This window comes from Corvus brachyrhynchos, unplaced genomic scaffold (assembly GCF_000691975.1).
Source record: "Corvus brachyrhynchos isolate BGI_N302 unplaced genomic scaffold, ASM69197v1 scaffold83, whole genome shotgun sequence".
Classification (NCBI taxonomy): domain Eukaryota; kingdom Metazoa; phylum Chordata; class Aves; order Passeriformes; family Corvidae; genus Corvus; species Corvus brachyrhynchos.
In genome coordinates, this window is record NW_008238464.1 from 6,685,897 (window position 1) to 6,708,951 (window position 23,055).

At 38.5% G+C, this 23,055-nt stretch overlaps 1 protein-coding gene across 1 annotated transcript in view; it reads right to left on the bottom strand.

The window, feature by feature from the left end:
- Positions 1–23,013, bottom strand: part of CUL4A (cullin 4A) — a 35,498-nt gene extending 12,485 nt beyond the window's left edge. The window contains exons 1-10 of the mRNA XM_008635862.2: positions 22,606–23,013; positions 19,220–19,323; positions 17,081–17,150; positions 15,243–15,316; positions 13,684–13,846; positions 11,828–11,917; positions 10,636–10,718; positions 7,553–7,620; positions 3,303–3,421; positions 613–805 (exon numbers count right to left, since the gene is read on the bottom strand). Coding sequence (XP_008634084.1) covers positions 613–805; positions 3,303–3,421; positions 7,553–7,620; positions 10,636–10,718; positions 11,828–11,917; positions 13,684–13,846; positions 15,243–15,316; positions 17,081–17,083 — 793 coding nt within the window. The 5' untranslated portion in view covers positions 17,084–17,150; positions 19,220–19,323; positions 22,606–23,013. The remainder of the gene's footprint in view (positions 1–612; positions 806–3,302; positions 3,422–7,552; positions 7,621–10,635; positions 10,719–11,827; positions 11,918–13,683; positions 13,847–15,242; positions 15,317–17,080; positions 17,151–19,219; positions 19,324–22,605) is intronic.
- Positions 23,014–23,055: the final 42 nt, after the last annotated feature.

Here is a 23,055-nt window from a genome sequence, read left to right on the forward strand (position 1 = left end):
CCAGTTTTTCAGTAGGCAATACTGTTAGGACAGCTTTTGCCAGATGAGGGATAAACAAAATAATAGTATTTTTAAAGTATTTGTTATTATCTTTCCCCTTAATAACCACTAATTCTCCTGTCAAGATAGTGGGTTTTTTTCCCCTCTATTAAAACTCCTTGTATCTGAAGGCTTTAAAATTGTCATCCCAACTTCAGCCATCAAGGCAGATGGATGGGCTGTACTTACTCCTTGTGGAGGGATCCAGAACATCCACAGAACTCCCCTACTACCACAATTAAAGCCAGTTCCCCTCTACTTGCCACAGCTGCTCTTTCCCCATGACCATTTACTCCTGTGGCAGCCCCAGAGCTCCACTGAGCAGTTGTTAGCAGCAGGCCCCGTGCAAGCGGCAGAGCGCAGGGACAGGAGGGTGATGTGCTGCGCCAGACCCCCTAACAGCACACCCAAGCTCTCGGGCCCGCCACGCACCCGGGTTAACGCTCGCCTCGGATCCCAAAACCAGTGCCTAAAGCAGGATGCGACTGCACCGCCGTTGCACTGGCACACTCAGCTGCATTATCATGCCTTCTACAGAGTTTTGAAATATTTTACAGAAAAATATTTGTGTACCTATCAATTCTGCAGGCTTATTTGGTCTCTTGTTGATAAATGTTTCAAAGGACTCCTTCATCAAGTTTATAAATTTTTCATTTTTCTGAAAGCACACTTCTATGATATGGTCCACTTTATCCTTAAAATCTAGTAGCTCTTGCACCATATCCTTGTCTTTTTCAGGATTAACCACTATTGTTGTCCCAAAGTTCTGTAAAACAAACACTTTTGATAGTAAAATACTTCAGAGTGCTACCTATCTCCCCCAACAGACATTTACCCTCATAAAATTTATCATTAGAAAAAGTAATTTTTTTTACAGAACTACTTATGACTTCAAGTTTTTAAAAAATGAGATGCATTGAAATTTAAAATAAAAACTAGACACACATTAATGGATTTCAAACATTAGTGTTTGATTCAAAGATTATTTACACTTAAGACAAAAGTGAAAAAATAATTAAATAAATACACAGTAGACATGACTATGACATGCAAGTTTACAGTGAGATACAGAACTATGATTCATGTAAAATAAATTAAATGGAAACTGCCTCAGAAATGTTAAGTATAAAGGAAAACTGCACTGTTTTTATTAAACCCACTAGAGAGCTTACTTGATTAAACAGGTAGCAACAATTTAACTGCTGCTTAGCAGTCAAAGATTCTCTTTCATCAAGGGCTCTAAACCAAAAAAATCCTAGCTGACTTGCAAGGAAACAAAACTTTCTCATGCACAAGAAACAGTCACAGACCTGACTTCCTCTTCCTGTTCCTACACTTATTATCTTAGAGATACAACACCATTTGTTTAATGAACCAAAATATCCTGTAAGGGAGGATTTTTACCTACTGGACAATTTACATTTGCTTAGTAACACCGATCAGTGCTCTGGACAGAATGATCACTTTTCCGAGGTGAGAAAAAGGAACATCAGCACAGCAAAAGCAAAACAGTATTCAATTGGTATATTTTCACCAACTGAAGTATGTCAGCCAAAAACATTAAAAGAGATAGGGGAAAATCTTTCTCCAGCCTCAGAATTTCCACTGCATTATCTAATTAGCCACTGTCATCTTTCATGGAGATCTCTCTCAAGTTCCCTTTCAGAGTAAAGCTGAACACAAGGCTCCCAAGGCCCTTAGATTCAACAAGTGTATCACAGAATCACAGAATGGCTTGGGCTGGAAGAGACCTCTGATGATCACCTAGCCCATCAGATCGTTCACTTGTCACAACTTCCCCTTCATTAACACAGTATTTGGGCATCTCACAGTTTCCATCAGGTACATTTATATATTGCAGAGCTTTCTCCCCCATTCTGCAAACTGCAAACCAAGATACAGAAAGCTAAATGGCACCTCTGAAATCACAAAAAGGTGACTACAATGGAGCACAGACCTTTACCACAGTAACTTGGCTCATAAGATACACATTAGGAGTCCTTGAAGCCTCTCTTTACTGTCACACAATGTTTTCAAGGAGGAGATTTACTGACACTACAGAAGAGGTCTTCTATGTTTTTGAGTATGTACAAAACCATCTTAAAGCTGTAAGAGGTCTGATTCTGAGAGATACAGGGTATGATAAGCCAATTTAACAACTTCCTGTTGTGAAAGGACAGGTTCCTTTCCTGATTTTCTACCCGTCTTAAAACTCCTGCTTCTTTCTTTTGACCAGCACATGGACTTTTCTCTGAGTCTCTTTAGCTCACTAAACCTGGGATGAAACTGACCTTGCCCAGGTATTGTGATAAAACAGATCACAGAAGATCCTATGGAGTGTGGCAGGCAGCACTAGGATTAAGAGAGGAGCCTGATCTGGGAGAAAGGAAGAAGAAAGATGATGCTCCTCAGCCACAGCAAACCATTCAACTGGGCAACACCCTAAGGTGTAAACTCCACCTCAGTTCTGGGGGCAGATGGCAACCACGTTCCACTCCCATGAGCTGCAACACTGGTGGGTCATGCTGAACTCCAGACATAGGTGTGCAGAAAAGGCACCTCTGGAATTAACTGATGTTGTGCACTTAGTCCTGAAGGTTGATGAACACATGGGCAATCCAAGGGAGAGCCACTCCATCAGGAATTATCAACTCCAGGGAGAAAAATCTTCTGTGAAGCTTTCCTGCCTTCTTGGAAGGGCACTAGAGTACAAGCTCTCTGGGCCAGCATACTACATGGATATCACGCCTAACAAACAAACCCAAAGCATCTAAATGTGACCAATGATGGATTATTTTCAATAGGAGCATTCCCTTCCCAATAGCTTTGACACTCATCAGCACTGCTGTAGGCTGGTTACAAGTAGCACTGCTAACCTGCAGAGGAATAGCGACATCTGATGTTTCACTGGTTTTGCAGGTATGTAAACAGTTGAATGTATTTGCAGCAAAACAACACACAGTACAGTCCAGCACACTCTGAACACATGTGCATGTGGCTGTATTTAACAGCAAAGCAACCAAAAACATCCTGTATAACATTCGAACTTATAAGGAAAGCGATTTCCAAGTAGAAATTTAAAACCAAAGCAGGTGTTGCTGTTTCTCATCATGTGATTGTTACTGAGGGGGGAAGCATTAACATCCCTCCCATATTTACTTAGAACAGAAGTTTGGTGATACACCTACATGTTATTCTTGGCTCTGACAGAAGAAATTTCTAACAGCACAAATTTTTACGTTAGTGATAGATCTTTGAAATACCTTGATGTATTCACTCCAATGCTGCAAAAGGATCTGCTGCCCACCTTTTACCCGGCTGAACAGCTGGTACGTCTGGGTCAAGTCTGATATTCTATTTTCATCAAGCAGGTTATCAAGTCCTAAAAAAAATTAAATTAGAAGAAAGAGAAAATTTGAATACAGTTGCATAAATACAGTTAGAGAAATGTCTATGAAATATAACAAAAGACAAGACCCTCCCTCTGGTGGCCTTAAAACATACAAATGTTGTAAGGTTAAATTTCTGAAAGCAACTGATAAGTCCCCTTGTTTAAACTGGATGAAATTATTTACTGTATACTATTTCAAAAAATATTTCAACTGAAATACTTTCCCAACAGTGATGATCGTAAGCCTTTTGCAGAATGGTTATGAAGAGAGCTTGACTTCAAGGGTACAGTTTTATCAAGAACCTCTAAAAAACCCAGAAAGCTAAGTAAACTTCCTTAAATTTAAACTAATGAGAAATACTCTACATGATTTTTTTCCTGTGGCACATGGGGAGCCATGTCTTTAGATCAAGAATGTGCTGGGAACAGCCTATGCTCCTACCAATGGAATGACAAAAGATTACAAATTCCTTTCAAGCAACTTTTGCTTTGTTGATTCACCCTACACATTGGACTAACAAATGGAGAAGTGAAGCTCAAGGAATGTAACAAGCAAATAACTTCATGCACATTTTTCCGTTTGAGAGTATGATGAATGGTAGTTCCAGTGTAATCAGAAGTACACTGTCTGGTGTCAGTTACAGAGGCTTTAGTAATACCGGAGCATGGCATCAAAGATTTATGACATCTTTTTTTAAAAAACAAAAAGGTTGATTTTACACACATTGACAAATCATACCATCAGCATAGCTGACACTGTACAACTGTCCTACTTCACCAAATATGTGTCATTAATGCTAATTTTAAAATGATATTAAAAACTGATTTGCAAATCACTACCAAATTAACCCATATTCTACTATATTCTTCAGCTTAAAAATACTTTCACTATATTGTAACTTACTTACATGTTCAGAAAGGCAAGCAATGTTCAAGAATGATGTCAGGTAAACTTTTGTCTACTATTTTGACATTTCCTAAACTTTTGAGATATCAGAAGAACAGACATACTTTAAATGTAAGATAACAGACTATACAGTCTCAAATACAGGGTTTTAGGGCTCTTTTGTCATTGAACACAGAATCCTGGAAATCAAAGAATCATAGAAAGGCTTGGATTGGAAGGGACCTTCAAGATCATCTTGTTAAAAGCCCTGGCTGTGGGCAGGGACACCTTCCACTAGACCAGGTTGCTCAAAGCCCCATCCAACCTGGCCTTGAACACTTCCAGGGATGGGGCATCCTGAACTGGGCAACCTGTTCCAGTGCCTCACCACCCTCATAGTAGAGAAATTTCTTCCTAACATCTCATCTTGGATCTCTCATTTCTTAGTTTAAAACCATTCTACCTTGACCTATCACTATCTGCCCCCTCTTTTTTATAAGCCCTCTTTAAGTACTGGGAGGTCACAAAGAGGTGTCCCCAGAGCCTTCTCTTTTCCATGCTGAATAACCCCAGCTCTCTTAATTAAGAGATGCCCATCCCAGTCAAGCATTACCTCCTATGCATTTAAAGACACCAATACACTAACTGCTTTATTATAACCTAGATCATAAAACTTAGCCTTCCCGCTAACTTTAGCTGTGTGACTGAAAAAATATTTAGTCACACATTTGTCAAATGAAAACAACATGCAGCAAAGTCCTCTGATAAAAGGCTTCAGAGAGCTTCCAGAAAGCACTGCCACAGCCTTGGAAAAATCTACTGTACTCACAAAAAAAACCCCCACCAATATCTAGTCAACAGCAGTTATACTAATGTAAGGAAAAAAAAAAGGTTTCTTATACAGACTCCACATTTTTAAGCTTTCTTCTTCCTGTATCAAACTCACTACTGTTGTAAAGTATTTGAACCTTGACAGTGTGTCCCAGCCAAACCATTTTTAGTTATTTTTACCAGAGCCCTCAGAGTGGGACCAGGCTGGAATTACCCTCACTGGCTTCACCTGGCTTTTCCACCTTCAGCTGCAGCACATCAGCCCCAAGAGGGGTTTTTAAGCTCCAGTCTGAAGGTTCGAGAAGCAAGAGGTGGGGTGGGCATATATCTGCTTCCTGATCTTTGCTGGCTTGTTGTTTGGATTTCCTGGACTAACTTGGCTGCTGATCACTGGATGGGTGTTGTTGCTGTTATCATCTTGATGCTGCTTGCCTGGATCAGGAGCCCCACCTGTTAGAGCCCTCAGGAATTCATCAAGGACTGAAAGGTAAACTGTGCTAAAGTGGAAAAGAATTGGGAAAGAAGAAGATGAAAAGCTAAATACCAAGACATCAAGGAATAGATAAAAAAGGACTGTGCCGCACTAGATTAAAACCAATCATGTTACCAGAAGAGTGCGTGTGGAGCTCATGGACAAAATAGAGAAACCAATCAAGCAATGTGAGATCTCATGCACAGCAGCTGCAAAATGTGTAAGTACTGTCTTATGTAAAAGCTGCAAAATATATAAGTAGAGTATCATGTAAAGGTTGTAAGATGTAAGAGTAACATGTATAAGTAAAACGTATAAGTAGTGTATTAGGTAGAAGTTGTAAAAAGTATAAGTAAGAAAACATATAAGTAGAGTGATATGTGTAAGTAGTACAAGATAAGTAGGTAGAATGTATAAGTAAGCAAAGTATATAAATAGGGTATGATTTCAAAGTTGTGAGATGTGTGAGTGGAGTGTATTTTAAACAACAAGCAGCTTCTGCGAAATCATATTGATTTGTTGATCAGAAGGCATGAGTTCCCGCAGACTACTTCACATGCCTCATCTTAATGAGGAAGACCTACAAAAGGCAGTATCATCTTCTACTTGCAGAGAATACTAAGATGTTATAAGCAAATTAAAACATGTCCTAGATCAAACGAATACAGAAAATTATGCAATGATAGAAGATTTTTAAACTTTTTTCCAGTGGAGACATACAATACAAGCTGATCCAACAATACTTGAGTCCTAATGCACAGTAACCAGAAAGATAAAAAAATGTAAAAATCTCTGTATTTACATGGATGGTTCATATACATTGTAAACCAAGAAAAAGTTTAGTTTTAAACAAGACCACATACTCCCTGTTTAAGCCACCTGATAAACAAGCTTACCACTGGAAAAGTTACTTAAAAATCATACTTGAATTAAAGAGTAAGCAAAATTGACATGTATCAGCAGGATGTAATTATTCTTACCTTCTGTTTATGGTAAGTTTAAGAATAGCTAAGATGAAGTGACCAAGCTCATTTTTATAAATGAGTGAAAAAACAGTGAAACAACCTATCCTCAGGCTAGTTGAGAGAAACTGTGACTGTAAGTCATCTTTAAAGGGGACAAAGGAAGACATGGGAAAGGGTATGTGTAACAACATGAAAGTGTTAACAAACATGGATGTGATGGAGCTTGAAGATACCAGACTACCAGGGACATCAGTTTTGCAACATAAAACACAGATGTACGGAGAATTTGCTAGAAGATCTAAAACCTAAAATATGGCTACAGCAAGAGAAGGAAAAGATCATTTGAAGTATTAAAAGATCAGGGAATACTGAACAAACCCAGAAATTCAGTGAAAAATGAGAGATTAAAATTTAAGAGGAACAAAGAAATAGCAGTTTGAAGACACTAATGTCTGAATAAGAACTAAGAAAGCTGCAGTTCTTATCTGAAATTGCCAGACAAAACGTACAGACAAAGGCATATGAAAGTTCATTGCCTTGAATGCTGCCAGTTCCAATAACTCATGATTCTTAAACTACACAATCACAAGAGTAAGTGAAACTATTGCACTTGAGCTGTGTGATTATCACATGAAAGAAGCTACAACAGTAACTGCAGCTCCCATTCAGTAGTCTACATAATTCTAGGAAATAAGCAGTTCCAAAGGTTTAATTCCTAAGCCACTGCAAGTCAAAGGAGATTTAGAGGCTTAGCAACCTCTACATATATGGAATTAGATTTTAGACATTTTCTTTCCAAATAAACTTGTCATAGTGGGTGTAACAGTCACAGGGTTGGCTTTCTGTGTCTGTGGAAGTTTTTCCCATGGCTGATGTACCTCCTAAAGTAAAAGCTGTGGAATTTATAGCTATTGCAGAGTATGAGAATCCATTGCTAATCAAAGATTACATTAATTTAAAAAAAATACCTTTTTGCAAAATAGCTGATAAGTGCTCTCCTAGCAGCTGCTTCTCCACACAAGCAATCAGTGGTTTCCTGAATTAGGCAAGAAAAATATATTAGAAGCATTAGAGCATAAAGGAGTTGCCCTCTGTCACAGTGTATCTGTGTATAACTCACATTATAATGCAAAGAACCCCAACAATTTTCTACATAAAATAGAGACTATAAATTAGGACAAAAACATCACATGATATAAGAAAGACAACAATAAACTATGTAATTAAAAAATAAATTCAGGTTTGAATACTAAAAAGAAAGTCCTTATACAGTAGAAGACATGCTTACGTTGCAAAAGTCAATACAAAAGTATTACTGGAAAAAAGTCATATTGAATTTTGGAAACAAACAAAACAAGAAACTCCAAGGGCTTGAACTCCAAACTGAAACAACACACACAAATGATCTTCAAAATTGAAACTTTCCAAGCATAAACTGAGCTAGAGCCACAAGACAAATTTGCAAAACATTTTAAATTTGTCCTTGAATATCCCATACCTTTTATTTTTATACATTCATTTTAGACAGAACTGAAAAATAATGGAAAGTTTTTCCTTACATCTTTCATTGCCTAAAAGATGAAGTAAATGCCTGAAGTGCAAAGGGATAATTAATTTTAATGTTTAAACTTCCACCTGCTTACAATGGGACAACAAAAGACCAACGATTTCTTTATGAGTTAAGTTTTATAAAACTGGTTCTCAGAACTTTGATTGAGATTTCCTAGAAAAGAGATGTTCAACCTGGATTGATGGAAGCCTTTCCTGTAGCAGCATACAAGTTTGCTAAAATGGAAGAATGCCTGACCTTCCACACAAAACAACAGCTTAGGTCCTCCATTTGGAAAGGCTCAGAGAAGGGAGCAGGGACGATCAAAATATGCAGCAGCAGCTACAAGAGAGACAACTTCACTTGTCAAGACTTCTTTATGGGAAGGATATGACTTAGGGATACCATTAACAGGCAGGAAAAGGGTGAAGGGAAACTGACTGATCACTTTTCTTTCCAGTGCATGCACTGGGGTCATCAGCAATGGTACTGGGTACCAGAGTTACAAGGAGATACTTTATCTCCTGGTGGCTGTGCACTGGTGGAATGCTTTGCCAAAGCCTGGCACAGACAGAAAAGTTGATGTGAATCCCCATGAGAAACTGCAAGTATTTCAGAGATACAAAGACACAAACCACAGCAGGTTCAGAAAATACACTGAGCTGAAAACAGGCAGACACTAAGAGAGTATCAGGGTATCTCACACACTTTCTCTATTCATTTCCTTCAGTGGTCATGAGTGAACATGAAATACTGTTTAGATAGACCCTTGTTATTAACACACGGCCATTTTTATGGTAATTTCCATATCCTCTGCCATTTCCAACTACTGCTATCTGCAGCTGCTGGCTGTTTCCAACAGCAGGAGTCAGGGGTGTATGAAATACCATCCTTTGCCCTGGAAGACCTACTCTGAGTACAGGAGAAGCAGGGACAATTTGTCTGCTTGAGGCCAAGAGGCAAAGCACTACAGCCTAGCAAGCAAACAAAATGAGTATCTATCTTGACTGCTAGCTAAGGAAGGTGCAAGAAGGTACCTTCTGTATGACCTCAAAGCCATGTACCTCGGTCATCTACTGACTGACAAGGAGATATGCTTAATCTGGTCAGCCGTCCAGAACAGCATGTACTGCTGGGCTGAAGGAATCCCTCTGTGGGCTGCAAAAACACTTCCCATGTGTTGTTTGAAGGACATGGAATGTGTTTCACATGATGGTTTTGTCCTACAAGTATCATTTCCATCTCAAGATTGAACCCAGTTACTAAATAGCATCCTTTCTGCTTTTTTCATGCACACACACAGAAAGAGTACGACCACAGGAAAACTCAAGTGCTCTAATTTCAAGAGCGGCTCTTTCTTAATGTAAGGAAAGGAAATTAGTGTGAAGCCTTTTAAAAGTAGGTTTTTAAGCCTTTAACTAAGGGTGAAATTCAACACGCATACTCGATGTCTATCTAGACTGAAAATGTAATGGTATCAATCTACTTTTTAACCTAAACAGTAAATAAATGCATATATTTGCTATAACTTTATAAACAGAAATAGCTCCATATATTTCAATGTGAGTGGTTTCACCAGAAAAAGCCAGTCACCCTGCAATCAGCATTTACAGGAAGAAGATCCAAGTTCAAATATGTGCAGTGACACAAAACACACATACGAATGTATATGTGCATATATATATTTTTTAAAACATCTGAAGAATATAAAATGTTAAAAAGATAATTTGTATTCAGTTATCCCTTTGCCATCAAATGAAATGCCAATGAATCATCCAGAAGACTAAAACCCAATAAATTTAATGTTATGTTCTTAACGAAAGAAAAAAAGCAACAGCTTACTACAGGACAAATTATGTATGGATTTATGTAGTGCGTCAGTTCCTGCAGGAATGTGCTAACCCAACAACACACAAACTATTACTTAAAGCCCAAGTGAAAAAAGGACAAGCTACCTCACACAGTACCCTGGCAGCAGCCTATCTATTGTTAAGCTCACACCTTGGACATTTTACAAATGATACTCATGTCCTCTGTCCTTTTGGGTTTTTTCGGGTTTTGTTTGGTTGGGTTTTTTTGGGCTTTTTTTGTCTGTTTGTTCGTTTTTTGTGGTTTTGCTTGTTTGGTTGGGTTTTTTTCTAACGAGCCTTTCCTTCCCTCAAGGCACTTGTGGTTAAAGATGTTATCAGTACATAAATGGCTAAAATCAGCTACTATTTTGACAATGGAAATTTGAGTTCTTATGCAATGTTTTTTTAGCTGCAGTATACAGAATTAGTATTTCTGAACAAATTTCTTCTTTCTTACTGAAAATATTCTTTTAAAGAAGTAACTTTTGATAAAAATGAAGTCTAAAAAAACAAGCTATTTCACAAGCACTGTCAACAAGATAGTATCTGTAAGACAATGAAGAAATAATCTGTGTCTCTATGATCATGGATAATCATACTGATTTATGATGAATGGTTGACTTACACTGAAAATCATAAAATTTGTACTCACTGTGTGCTGTGATCTAAGTATGTTATTACTCTATCTCCTTCTTCTTCCAAACGTTTATTAACATGGTGAAGATATTCTGGGACCTAACAAGACGGGAACAACAGGTTCAACTACAATGGTATGAAAGGCAGCTAGCTAATCTTGTTCCATGACAATTATTTTAAACTACATTTTTGTCTTGGGGTGACTTTATAATGTGTATCCCATATCACTGCCCCATGCCCAGAAATTAATTTTTGTACCTTTCTATGCCTTTAAACTGAGCCTGAGAGGGGAAGGAAAAACTGAGCAAAACTTTTTCAAAGCAGTTTGCAGCTTGTTCAGGGTCACACAGAGATAGCGACTTTTTTTCTCAGCTGCAGCAGGAGAGCAGGGGAGCACCTGGCTTGCTGCTTTCCAGCCAGCTTTCGGCAGTTTCTTCCTCAGCTCTTTTTTTCCTTCGGAGAGTTGAACTTTCGTTTTCCTGGGACTTCGGTGTTTTTTTTTTTTTCCCCCCCCTTTTCTCTCTGATGGATGGTTTCAACATCAGAATACAATGGGAGAACTTTCCACCAAGGCCTTGGCCCTGGAGGTGGGCCCACCACCCGTCCCAGCTCCAAGGAGGGAGAGAGAGATCTACGGAAGGACTCTGAAATTTTCCCAGGTTTCTCTCAGCAGATTGAGAGGTTTTATTATTTAGCATCATTATCCTTTTCCTGTGTGTTTGTAAAATAAATAGTTTTTATCTCTTTCACTTTCTTCGAGGAAAATTTATTTTTCCCGAACCTGGTGGGGAAGGGTGGTTGTGCCTTCTCTCAGAGAATATATTTCTAAATTTGACCAAACCAGCACAATTTTTTAAAAGAGAATATGAATCAGAAAGGACTATTCCACCAGAATGCTGTTATGTACTACATAACCTGTATTTTTATTAATAAATATTATTTCATATTAAAAGTATTATAGCTGTACGACTTCAGCTACAAAAAAATGTCACTGGGTTACTACACAATTTTATCTATCAAGTTCCATGACAACCTGGGGTCTGCTCTCCCTGTTGATATCACACCGTGGTCCACATCAAAACACATGAATACCTGTGTGCCAGTAAATTTTACTAGACATTAATACACCATAGTACAACCAAAGTTCTCATGTAATCCCACAGTCGACAAAACTATCATAAAAGCAGTCATCTACCACATGCACCTACCTCTCTTTCTTGCATTAATCTTTGGCCTTCAGCAGCATATAAACAATTTGTCTCTTCCAGAAACCTCTGTTCAAATGATTCCTTGTAAACCTGCTCAAGAAACCAGTTTAGTTACTTACATTAATCTCATAGTAACAGTAGCATATTTTGTTTGTCAGGCTTAAGAGGGCAGGGAAAATCCAATGGATGCACACAGCTGTGAGAAGTGCCAATGTAACATTACATTAACAAATTCTATTTGCCCACTGGTTTTAGAAAGACTGAGATCAGAACTGACTTTGCAGAGCAGCAATGCTTTGTCTCAGTCATCAGTACTCCAACACTCTAAATTAATAGGCTTCTGTTTAAGGCACACAGCCCAACACCAGTACCCAACATCACAGCACAGCAATGACATCCAATCCACCTGAGATCTGAACTCCTGCTGCTATTTCTGTGGCAAACAAACCACTTTCAAAGTAGTGAAACACTGGCACAAAACAGATAACTCTCATCAGTAAAACAGTAATATGCTCAGTAATACACCTTCAGATCTACCAGGTTTCTCTCAGTGGCCCAGGAAAAATAAATTGTATCAAATAAGGTGAACTCTTTCTCCAGGGAACAAATAAGGTGTGTAAAAAAACAGCATCAACAACAGAAGCATTAAAAACTTTTGCATAATGACTAACAGTTTATTATAGAAAGGAAGTAAGTCAGAAAGGGCAACTACATAAAGTTGTAACAGTCTGAAGAAGGTAACTAGGGCTTAATATGTAAACAGAGGGACAGTGAAAAGTAAAAGGGAAAATTCCCAAGTGTGGTGGAAGAACAGAAGAAAATTTTCTTCCAAAACATATAACAGAGCTGTAAAACTCATTACATTCTGACCACTTTCTATCTCTTAAGGACTTCTAGTTGAAGGTTCCCTGCCCAATGCCGGGGGCTTGGAGCTAGATGATCTTTAAGGCCCCTTCCAACCCAAACCATTCTATTATTCTATCACTTTCAAAACATTAATTTTTTTAATGGCTTTCCTCTCAAACAGAATAATTTTTCTGGGATGATAGAGGAAGCTACATATTAAAGTCAAGAGGATTAACATGAAAGGCAGAAAACCAGGTAAGCTGCCTAACCAGAAAGGACTTTTTAATGTAGTCTGGCTCTTCAAACTCTTTCAAACCTTCAGCCGGTTTTGTAATGCTGTATGCCACTTTGAAATGGAGCAACCTCAACAGGTTTTAAGAATGAAAGACAGCCCCAAAGTTTCACTGCACATCACGCAAGGCTGCAACATCAACTCAAGGACAACCTATGTGCAAGCCAGAAACACAGCACTCATCAGTCTCCTTGGTTACTTACTATCCTTGCTCATGGAAAGTTCTGGTGAAGTTGCAGCTTGACATGATCTGTCTGAAAACCTTGGCCTTAATATGGCATCCTATTCTATCCTCAGCATTTCTAAGAAGTTGCCAGTAGAGTGATGTTTTTATGATACAGACCCAAGATCTGGACTTCAAAAAGTGACACCTTTTTACAGTTACCGAGAGGGATTTTTCTGTTCCTACATTTCACTGGCACTAGGATGAGACAATGAGTGATTAAGACAGACAAAATACTGCACATACTAAAAGACCTGTAAATCTATTAAGATCCGAGGCCATTACCTCTGCTAAGGAAAACAGGCAAAGAGGTCTCATTTAAAAACAATGTAAGATTGCACACAGGGTAAAGAAGAGGCAATCATACCAATGTAATAGCTGGATTTTAAGCACATTTACTAGATGAACTGAATAATTTTTGCACAAAACATGATTTAGGCAGTCCAAACCGTGTTTCTAAACAAAGCTGGTACTAGTGAATTTGGCTGTACTCACCTGCAAATCTGAGAGCATGCTCAACAAACTCCGCAGCAAACTTCTGTCCACAGCTTCACCATTTCGTTCTCGTTCAATCAGCAGGAGAATTCCATCAATAGTCTTGGTCTGAACTTGCTTGTCACTAATGATATGGTTTCTAAATAACTCTAGCCCCATATCCCTATGTGAATATTGAAAATTAGTAAATCACACTGTGTATTCTTTCAAAAAAATCATAGATACGTTTAAAATATATACACTGTATATATATTATACAGAAAGAGAATATATGAATGGTGTGTATACTCTTTTTGATACTGTCCTCTAACAAAACTGTAACAAGAATTATCCTAAAAATACCAGATCATGTGCTACCACAGGCATACACTTCAGCAGAGAACTGTGATGAGCCTATCCAACTTTCACATAATAAGACTATAAATTTCTCTGCTTAAAGAATTAAATCTGATCATACACCTTAACATAAGATTCCCTGGATCAGATATTGCATGTATAATTTACAAGTTTTGTTCCAAAGCATGAATTCGTTGTATCTTTAGGATCTTATCACCTCTATCAAATTCTTGTTTCATTCTAAGACGATGAGGAATGGCACCTCTATGCCATGAAGCAGCTAATTGTTAAACACTGAAAATTGAGCAATCTTAGATAAAACTTGTTACCTCTGACTTCTTCACATGCATCAGGTTTTCAATAAAAGGAACTTTCCCAGTAGGAGGAAAAATAAGACAAAGTATGAACAGACCTCATCAACAATATTTAGTAAAAGGAAGCCTAACACAGAGTTGGAGGAAAACTCCTGAAGCTGGGAACAAAAGATGTCCACTGGACAAGCAAGAGGCTGGAGAAAGATGCCAGGCTCCTCAGCCAGCCTGAGGAACTCACAAGAACACAGCAGCCAGCTAGGCCAAGAAAAAACAGGCTCTTATTCCAGTACTTTATCTACTTTTTTTGAGGGGAGCCTTTAGATAAAGTAACAATGCCAGAAATTTTTGGCAAAGCTTGGGTTTGTTCGCTTGGTAAATGATGTAAAATGCCCCTCAGGAAGGATGCTTTAAAGCAGAATGCCCAAAGATGTGACCATGGTGGGCTGAAAGTACAAAAGCAACATCAAGTGGCCAGTGCTGGAAAGATAATCTGCACCTTGTCACTGTATCTGACTTACTTTAAAAAACACAGCAAGAAGGTGAATGTTGAATTTTGTCAAAACCAGGAGCACCTACAGTAATGCTGGGCCAGTGCTAAGGTGAGAGGCAGCAGTCAAGAGCAGGTTCCCACAGAGCCAGCCTCACCCAGGCTCTGACAGCTACACACACATGACTTTTAAGCCTGTGTTCACAGACCTTCTTTTACCCTCACTTGACAATGAATACTCCTGGGGAAGGAGGAAATGACACATGCATATGCTGACACACGTATTTCCATAAACTGACACAAAATTTTAGAGATCTATTATATAGCTCAAATATAATGTGAAATATTTATTTTCAATCCTCGCAAATCTAACAGCATGTCAACACTCTAAAGATTATAGGAACGCTTACATGGATACCTACCATATAGAAGGAAGCATTGAATTCTGAAGCACATATGTACGATCCAAAAATAAGAAAATGCTTCTGATCATGATCTGAAAATATATAAAGAAAATCTTTTTCTCTTCACCACCACGTGATATTTTAAATTATAAAACAACTTCTGAAAAACTACATCACAGGCACACACCTGAATTACTGATGTAAGTATTTTAAACTTTTATGTTAACTTGTACAGGTATGCAATTTATTGAAGTTACTACTATTACGTTATGGTATTCCCAAGTACATCCAAGACACTTTTCAAATTCATAACCATTAACTAAATAGTTTTATTAGTCTGTTAGGAGTTTTATACCACTGATATACATAAGCTATTCAAACAGTACCTCTAATACAATCAGTAACACCCTGAAATAGCATGCTGCTATGTTTTTTGCTTTAAAATTAAAAAAAAAAACCCAAAAAACAAAAACACAAGGGAGCTTTAAGCAGAGACAGTAATAAGCTGTGCAACAGATCTTTTCATAATACAACTTAGCTGCCAAAATTCATGAGAAAAATAGAGATACATGAAATCCAATAGGAGAAGGAAGGTAGAAAAATATATTATCTCTTTATTGAATTTAAAAAGTGGGAGGAGGAGGTGGTTTTTTAGCTTACTAGTCTTACATTCAAACTCCATTTTTAACTTTGCTCATAAGAAGGCTGCCCAACTCCCAGTTTAGCATTAGCGTAACTCCGGATGTCAGTAACTCAGCCCCAGGCCAGATAGAGATTTCTATTCCCAGCTGTCCACCTACTGCTTCTCTAAAAGATTTCACTGCCTCTGAAGCAATTCTCAAACTGACATAGCTTCTGGCCACGCATATTAAAGTAAAACAGCAGTAAGGCTGACCTTTTTTTCTTAAATAGCACAAGTGCTAACCCAGCACATGGGCAAGAAAGCCACTTGCTACAGGTTGTTGCTTTAAGGCAGAGAAAAAAAAAAGAATGCTTACAAGTAATTAAAGCAAACAGTGTTCACAGCGAAAGTCTTTTTATGAAAACACAGGTTTTACATGTAAACTACATTTTCAAGGCAGTATCTTCAACTCTGTTTTCATCAGACTGCTGAATTCAAAGAGTTTCCCTAACACCTTCAATTTTAAATTCAGATAAAAATCACATACCTCTGCCCAACCCTCACAGGAAAGGAGAGAACAGTGGATTTGGGAATGAAAATAGAAATTCAACCACATGGGGCATCTGCAGCCAAAGCTAAGTGCAGTGCAATAAAAACTCATTGTAAAATGTTGGTTTGGAATTATAATGCCACCTTCTTAAAGGCACAGTTCTCACAAAGTGTGTTTCAGAGAGGACTTTTTGTGTAACGTAAGTCACCATGGAGGTAGAAGACAAGAAAGGTAGACAGAATGCAAGTTCCAGTTCTTTATCCTTTCTGTTTCTTAGCTCTATAGTCAGGATAATTATCTCTGCTTTGAAAAAGAAGTCACAAGCTAACCTAGCTCTTGGAGCTATCTAAAAGTGAAGATTCTAAAGATTCTCCAATTACTTAAAATTACGAACAGCAAACAACTTCAGCATTTCTCAGTTACTTTTTCCTTCCACCCACAGAAAAAAAGGTGTCAATTTATTTCTGAGTGCTGTTCAAACCTGGTATGAAGTCTACATGAATCAGAGTTAATAGAATCTACATTTCAACAACAAAAGGTCACTCAGCCAGCAAAGGGGAAAGTGAAAAGCAATGCTGAAACTTGGAGAACATGCAGTGCAGTCCCAAGTTAAGCTCTGACAAACTCATTTTAGCCAGATTTCACACCTCAATGATATGCACTCTGAACAAACATTCAACTTACCATTTGTCTGCAATGATCTTGCCAGCATTTATTTATCTTCTTTAAAAATAAAAGACTATCCAGAGAATCTGTACAGCACCCATTAAGGAAAACTAGTTTGCCAGTATCTTTAGAGGCCAGATTCTGGAGATGATCTTTGCCAGCCATTAGGCAAAGCTGCTCCATGGATATTCCAATGCTACTGTGCCTGCCAGGGATAAACCGTTAATTGCGGAGCTGCCCAGCAGAGCGGCTGGCAGTTCTCCAAAAGGCCTCCCTGTGTTTTCAAGGAATAACATTCACAGCTCTTCAGTAATACCATCTAGTGGCTGTACTGTGTAACCTTAATATAGATTTAAACAAGAAATCCCACCAGCATCAAACATGTATTTGTCACCAACTGAGGTGAGAGGGATGGAAAGGTTTTGTTTGTTTAATGAGTTCACACTGTGCACAACAGGAGTGACCCTAATCTCTTAAAAGCAGTTACAGTTCTAAATAATCCTCAACAAATCCAAATACCACTCTTTTCATATACATCTCCAGGTCACCCTAAGTAATCTACAGAATTTTCTTCATTACACAACAGATCCAACTGTTATTTACAAATAAGAGAATTCTCATGTATCTCACAAGTAAATCTAAATGAGGCTTTACTCTCCTCTCCCGCACATTTATCATCTCCAACTCATTCTGGCCAAATCTGATTAATCTGATCTCATGTCCTTGGGATACAAAGTGGTACACCTGTAAAATACTAAATTTTCAACTCTCCAATCCACCATCACCATATCAAGATGGCAAGGTGAAAGCAAAGTTTGAAAACACTAGTTTTAAACCATTATTTTCATAACATCATGTAAAGTCTGAAAAAGCATGCAAAAGATGGCTGTACACTGCTTTAAAGAAGACTAAGATTTGGTTCTCAAAGACCAGGTATGCTTACAACTGCTGTACTAATGTGCTATGTAGAAGCCAGATGTCTTAAATGGGACTCAAAAAAAAAAAAACAAAACCATACCAAACCCCCAACAAAAACCAAAACCGCACAGCCCAAAACCATGCTGGTGCTACATAACATTAAAAACCCCAAATTATTCTGAGTGTAGGCACCTACCTGGAGAATGCAGTGAACCAAGAAACTGAGTGTCACAATCCACAGCACATTTAAAGCATTCACCTGGAAAGGAGGTTCTTTATTGGCCCTAGCCCTCGCTTCTTTCTACATTATCCTGTCATTTTCTGCCAATAAAATCCATACAGAGAGCTGGGAAACAATGCCAGCAGCCACAGTGCTATAATATCTGTTTAATATGGCACTCTTCATCCAGCACCTGCTTGCTAAGGCACTTTCCAAGAATATGCGGACAGCAAGGTGGACATAGACCATTCATCTGCTGCTCCAGCAAGCACAACCCCACGGCTACTACACAAAAGACACCCATCATATAAAGCACCTTCTCAGCATGCAAAGCTTGACTGGATTCAGGAAAACAGGGCTGGCTACAGCCAGGTGTCCACAGAAGATCTACAGGCACTTCTGTGACCCATTCAGAGAGAAGTCCAGCAATGTAACTTCAGTAAACCATGGGGAAATTTACCATAAAACTTCATCTTTCTATGCATCCCAAGACAGCCAAATGATCTCCTCAACTCAGAGCTCTCTCCCAAGAGCCTCCCAAGGTACACATAATATACCTGAAGGCTTGTTGATTGCCTCTGAGACACATCACTGTTGACCAGTAGTTATTTTTGGTCAAACAGGTACACTATGTTTGAAAATTTTTTTACTGTTGTTGACAATCACCGTGATTTTTTTTTTAAGCTACTGCTGCCATAAGCATCTCCACTACTCACCCGTCACAGAAATTAACACCTGCTGAGAAATCTCATAGTGATATTGACATTTCCTACATTATGTGTAAAATTTGCATCCTTATTAAAATGATATATAAATTCTTATTAGCATGCTAGACATCAATACACAAAAATTATTCACCCAGACAACTAAAGTTGCCTGTGACTGATTTAAAAACGTAAGTGGTCAAAAAACCTCTTTAACACATTGACAATTACTGGTGTAATTTTTGCAGTGTTGTTTTAAAAAATAATGATTAAAACTAACCATTCTAACCACTTCTGTGCACGACAAAAGGATATTCTCTAAACTGAAGGATTTGTGCCTTCACATGTTCTTCACAGACTTGTCGCAACTGCTTGTACAGTGTAGCAGAGACTTTGTAGGAGCAGAGATTTTCAACAGCCTAAAAACCAAAAAAGGATTACGAATGAGACAAAAAAACCTTAAATTTTTGTGTTTGTGCAATTAAGGCTGACAACAAAGGAAAAAAAAAAATCAGCATTATATGGTCAAGCTGTGCACAAAACCAAAACATCAAAATGAAGTTATGTAGAAAAATTAAGACTTCAGGAGTCCTTTTTGATTTTGACCCCTTCTTATTCTGCTAGATTTTGTGTACAAAAAAGATCCACCATCACAATCTGGGTCATATTTCTGATGTGCTGTTCAACACTACCAGAATTCTGCCTCCCTCAATACTGCTCAGCAGTAGAACTCCTCCGAAAGGTCCATTCTGTACATCCTTCAGTATGCACACGTGCTTTTTTGGGGCAGGAACACAATCATACCAAATATTTTAATTTCTTAGTAACTTTAAGGCAGACATTTCAACCAGTCTGTCTAAATGGTAAGTGAGTACAGCTACTTTCCTGCCTTTTTATCAACTTACTTCTTCCCAAGCATTTCCACTGATTCATGCAATGATGCTAAGGTACATAAACTGAGAGGAAAAAATAATTAAGAAAAAGCCCAAACAATAACAAAAAAAACCCCCCAAACCAACCCCAGACTAACCATTACATAAAAAGACTTGAACTGATTTATTGAGAGCTCATAGGATTTAGTTTTTATCCTTAGTTAACTAAGGAGACCAATTCTGCCCAAAACCAAACGTTCTGGTGGTCACTATATTAATATCAACTGCCTTTATATTATGAGGCAATACTGCCAAGAGATTTAAAGCACTGCCAAGGATTTAAAGCACTATGTCACCTGGGCAACTAAAACTGACCCAAGAATGTTTTCCTCTGCTCCAGAGGATTCTAACCTACTTAACCTAATTTTATTTCAATGCACATAAAAATGGCCTCCACAATTTTGATACAACATTAAAGCATACAATCAAACAAACAAAATTATAACACAGTGCCTATGTTTTTCATCTGGTCTTAAAAAAGGTAAGTAAAATAGTAACTTACAACAAACAGTATTCAGACAATCACTTTGCAGATAGTTTGTTATGTTACCTCAAACACAGCCACTCCTATCCACGCATACAAATATAAATCTAGTCAGGACTCTCATAATTTTTTCCTTCACTGCTCTACTGTCTTTCCTTTGCTACTACACTGTCCTGTTCTACGTTCTCCACAAGGGCAGCACTGCCCCATTTCAGGTTATTTAGGACCTCGTTGAAAAGGTAATTTTCTTCTTCCATTACTTTTATCACTCACTCCTCCTTCGGCAATTCTTTGTACTGCCCCACTTTCTCTATCCCATCAAGTATAAGCTACTTCTATCAAAATCTGTGCAATCTACCATCAATCCCAGACATCATTTCTATTTTAGTCACAAAAAATTGGCTGCCACCCTCCCATTGCTCACTGACTACATCTCTGCCAAGCACCTTCATGCCTTATTCCGTGCTGCCACCAGTGCCTGGAAAGGAGTATCCTTCAGGCTTCCCACACAGCCTCATCACTGTTCTTCAGTTTCTTCTCAGCCACTGTGCTAAATTAAATAAATAAATCAGAAGGTTCAACTGCAGGCTGCTACACCAGCCCGCTCAGTGTACTGAACTCTAGCAGGCCTCGCACTTCCTCCCATAATGTCAGACAAAGACTCATAAAAAATCAACAATAAGGCCTGATAATAAGAACTGATGCACCCAGAGATATTTTCCCCTGTGGATAACTCGGTGCTCATCAACAGGCAGTTAAAATGATCTGTAAATACAGATCAGGTTTCCAATGGATGCTGAACCTCATCTCTTATTCCTCCAGCAGGAGAGTAGTACCTGTCTATGCACAGGCACACTGAGCACCACCACCCACCATGCAGAAATCCTCCTGATTCACTGTGTTACAGACTATCCGACCAACCCTGCACAGTTTTTACAAATAAGCAGACAAAGAGAAAAAGCAAGAAGTACAGTTCTCCCTTCACAGTTTATCTGAAATCTCTCTCCTCTTCTGCCAAAACTCAAGTGTGTACCCTAGTGATTTCATAGCCATATTACTATAATCTCATTTCTGAACCTCTGAAAACAAGTTAGGTAACACTCAAAGCATCTGTGGTTTTTTTTTTGCTAGACATGAAAAAGCAGGGTTTTTCAAATGCTGAATTTAAAACAATAAAACACATTATGTCATTCAAATGCTGCAAGTATTAGTAGATGAATATATTACAAGTTTTCTATTTAAAGGAAATCATTATATTAAGTCAATATACATTTACATAGCCAGCCATTTTAGACCCATATATTACATACCCTAGCTAAAGAGACAAGTATAGTCAGTTCTGAAATCCATCCTGATTTTCTTGAACATGGACTCAGCATGGACTACCAGCCTTCTCCTTTCTCACAGTCTGCCCTTTGCACCTCAAGTAAACATTTAGAAAATTTTAGGTGTGCATAATAATGTTTTCAGTCCTGATCTGGCAAGGACATCAATCTGCAGATCAAATGCCTGCACCTACAGAAAACTTGTAACTAACTTATGCTATGTAGCACATCATTAATTTTTTATAACATGATCACTGTAAAATGTTCCTACTTCAGTTAAATACCTGAAAGCACACATATCTAAATTAACTTAGAACTAAACCACATATAATTGGAGAAAGTAGAGAGAAATGGCTCAGGACTCCCATCTCTCTTTTGCCCTCCGTAGCCCCTGCTCCAGTAGTGCAGGTGTACCAGAAATTCTTTTTCACCACTTGAATAGAAAAATTAAGATCCTGATTGTAATGAAAATGCAATAGTAATCTGAAATGTGGGTAAGGTGACAGTCTGTTGCCTGCTCAATCAAGATTCTTTTTTAATTCCTCAAAAGGTATAGAAGTGTAATGTTATGATCCAACAACATCAAATACTTCAACATTACTATTTACAAGAGACCATAGCATGTACAAAAATAATCATAAAAGATATAACTTCTTAACCCCGTTAGAGCAACATCCTGTTTTCAGCATGTTGAGTGGGCAGAGTATTGAAGATACTAAGACTTAGATCTCAGCCCTGCCCAGGAATAGCTTTTTGTGCCACCCAACATAAACTGCTTTTTCATAGGCCCAGATCCTGGTAGCTCTCCAAGGAACTGATACGTAGAACTGCAAACTGCCTAGAAACAGAGTATGTTGCAAAGTATTCGATCAGCTTTTAAGAAATCAAAATACATTATGTTGTATGTTGCCAAAGCAGTTTATTTGCAAAAAAATGAAACCAAAACCCTATGTGGCTTACCTGGTAGAGCTCTTCAAGGTTGTATTTAATAGAAATACTACTCTGTATTGCTCCCACCGCTTCATGAAGTTTCTGCCAGGTGTCCTGAGTATAATTATCTGGTAATTTGGGTCTTTCTGTGAAGAAAGACACAGGAAGTTTAAAAACAGCCACCCAACGGGACTCTGCAGCAATCTCTCTCTCCCTGCTGCTCCATCAAGTTCTGCCAAGCCACTCTGCGCTTAGCCATGTAACTCTGGCACACTCAGAGGGGTCACTAATTCCACCCGAGCTTTTGCACGACGCGTTTCACCCCCCGGCTGCTGTGTTTGACACCCGTGTTACTTTTAGCGAGGCAACCTGGCTTTAATCAGCGTTAATACTAAGGTGGCTTTCTGCCCGCTCCCTACGGGCGCTGCCCCCGCGCACGGAGCCCCACGCGTGTCCCCGGGAGCCCTTACACGGCCAGGG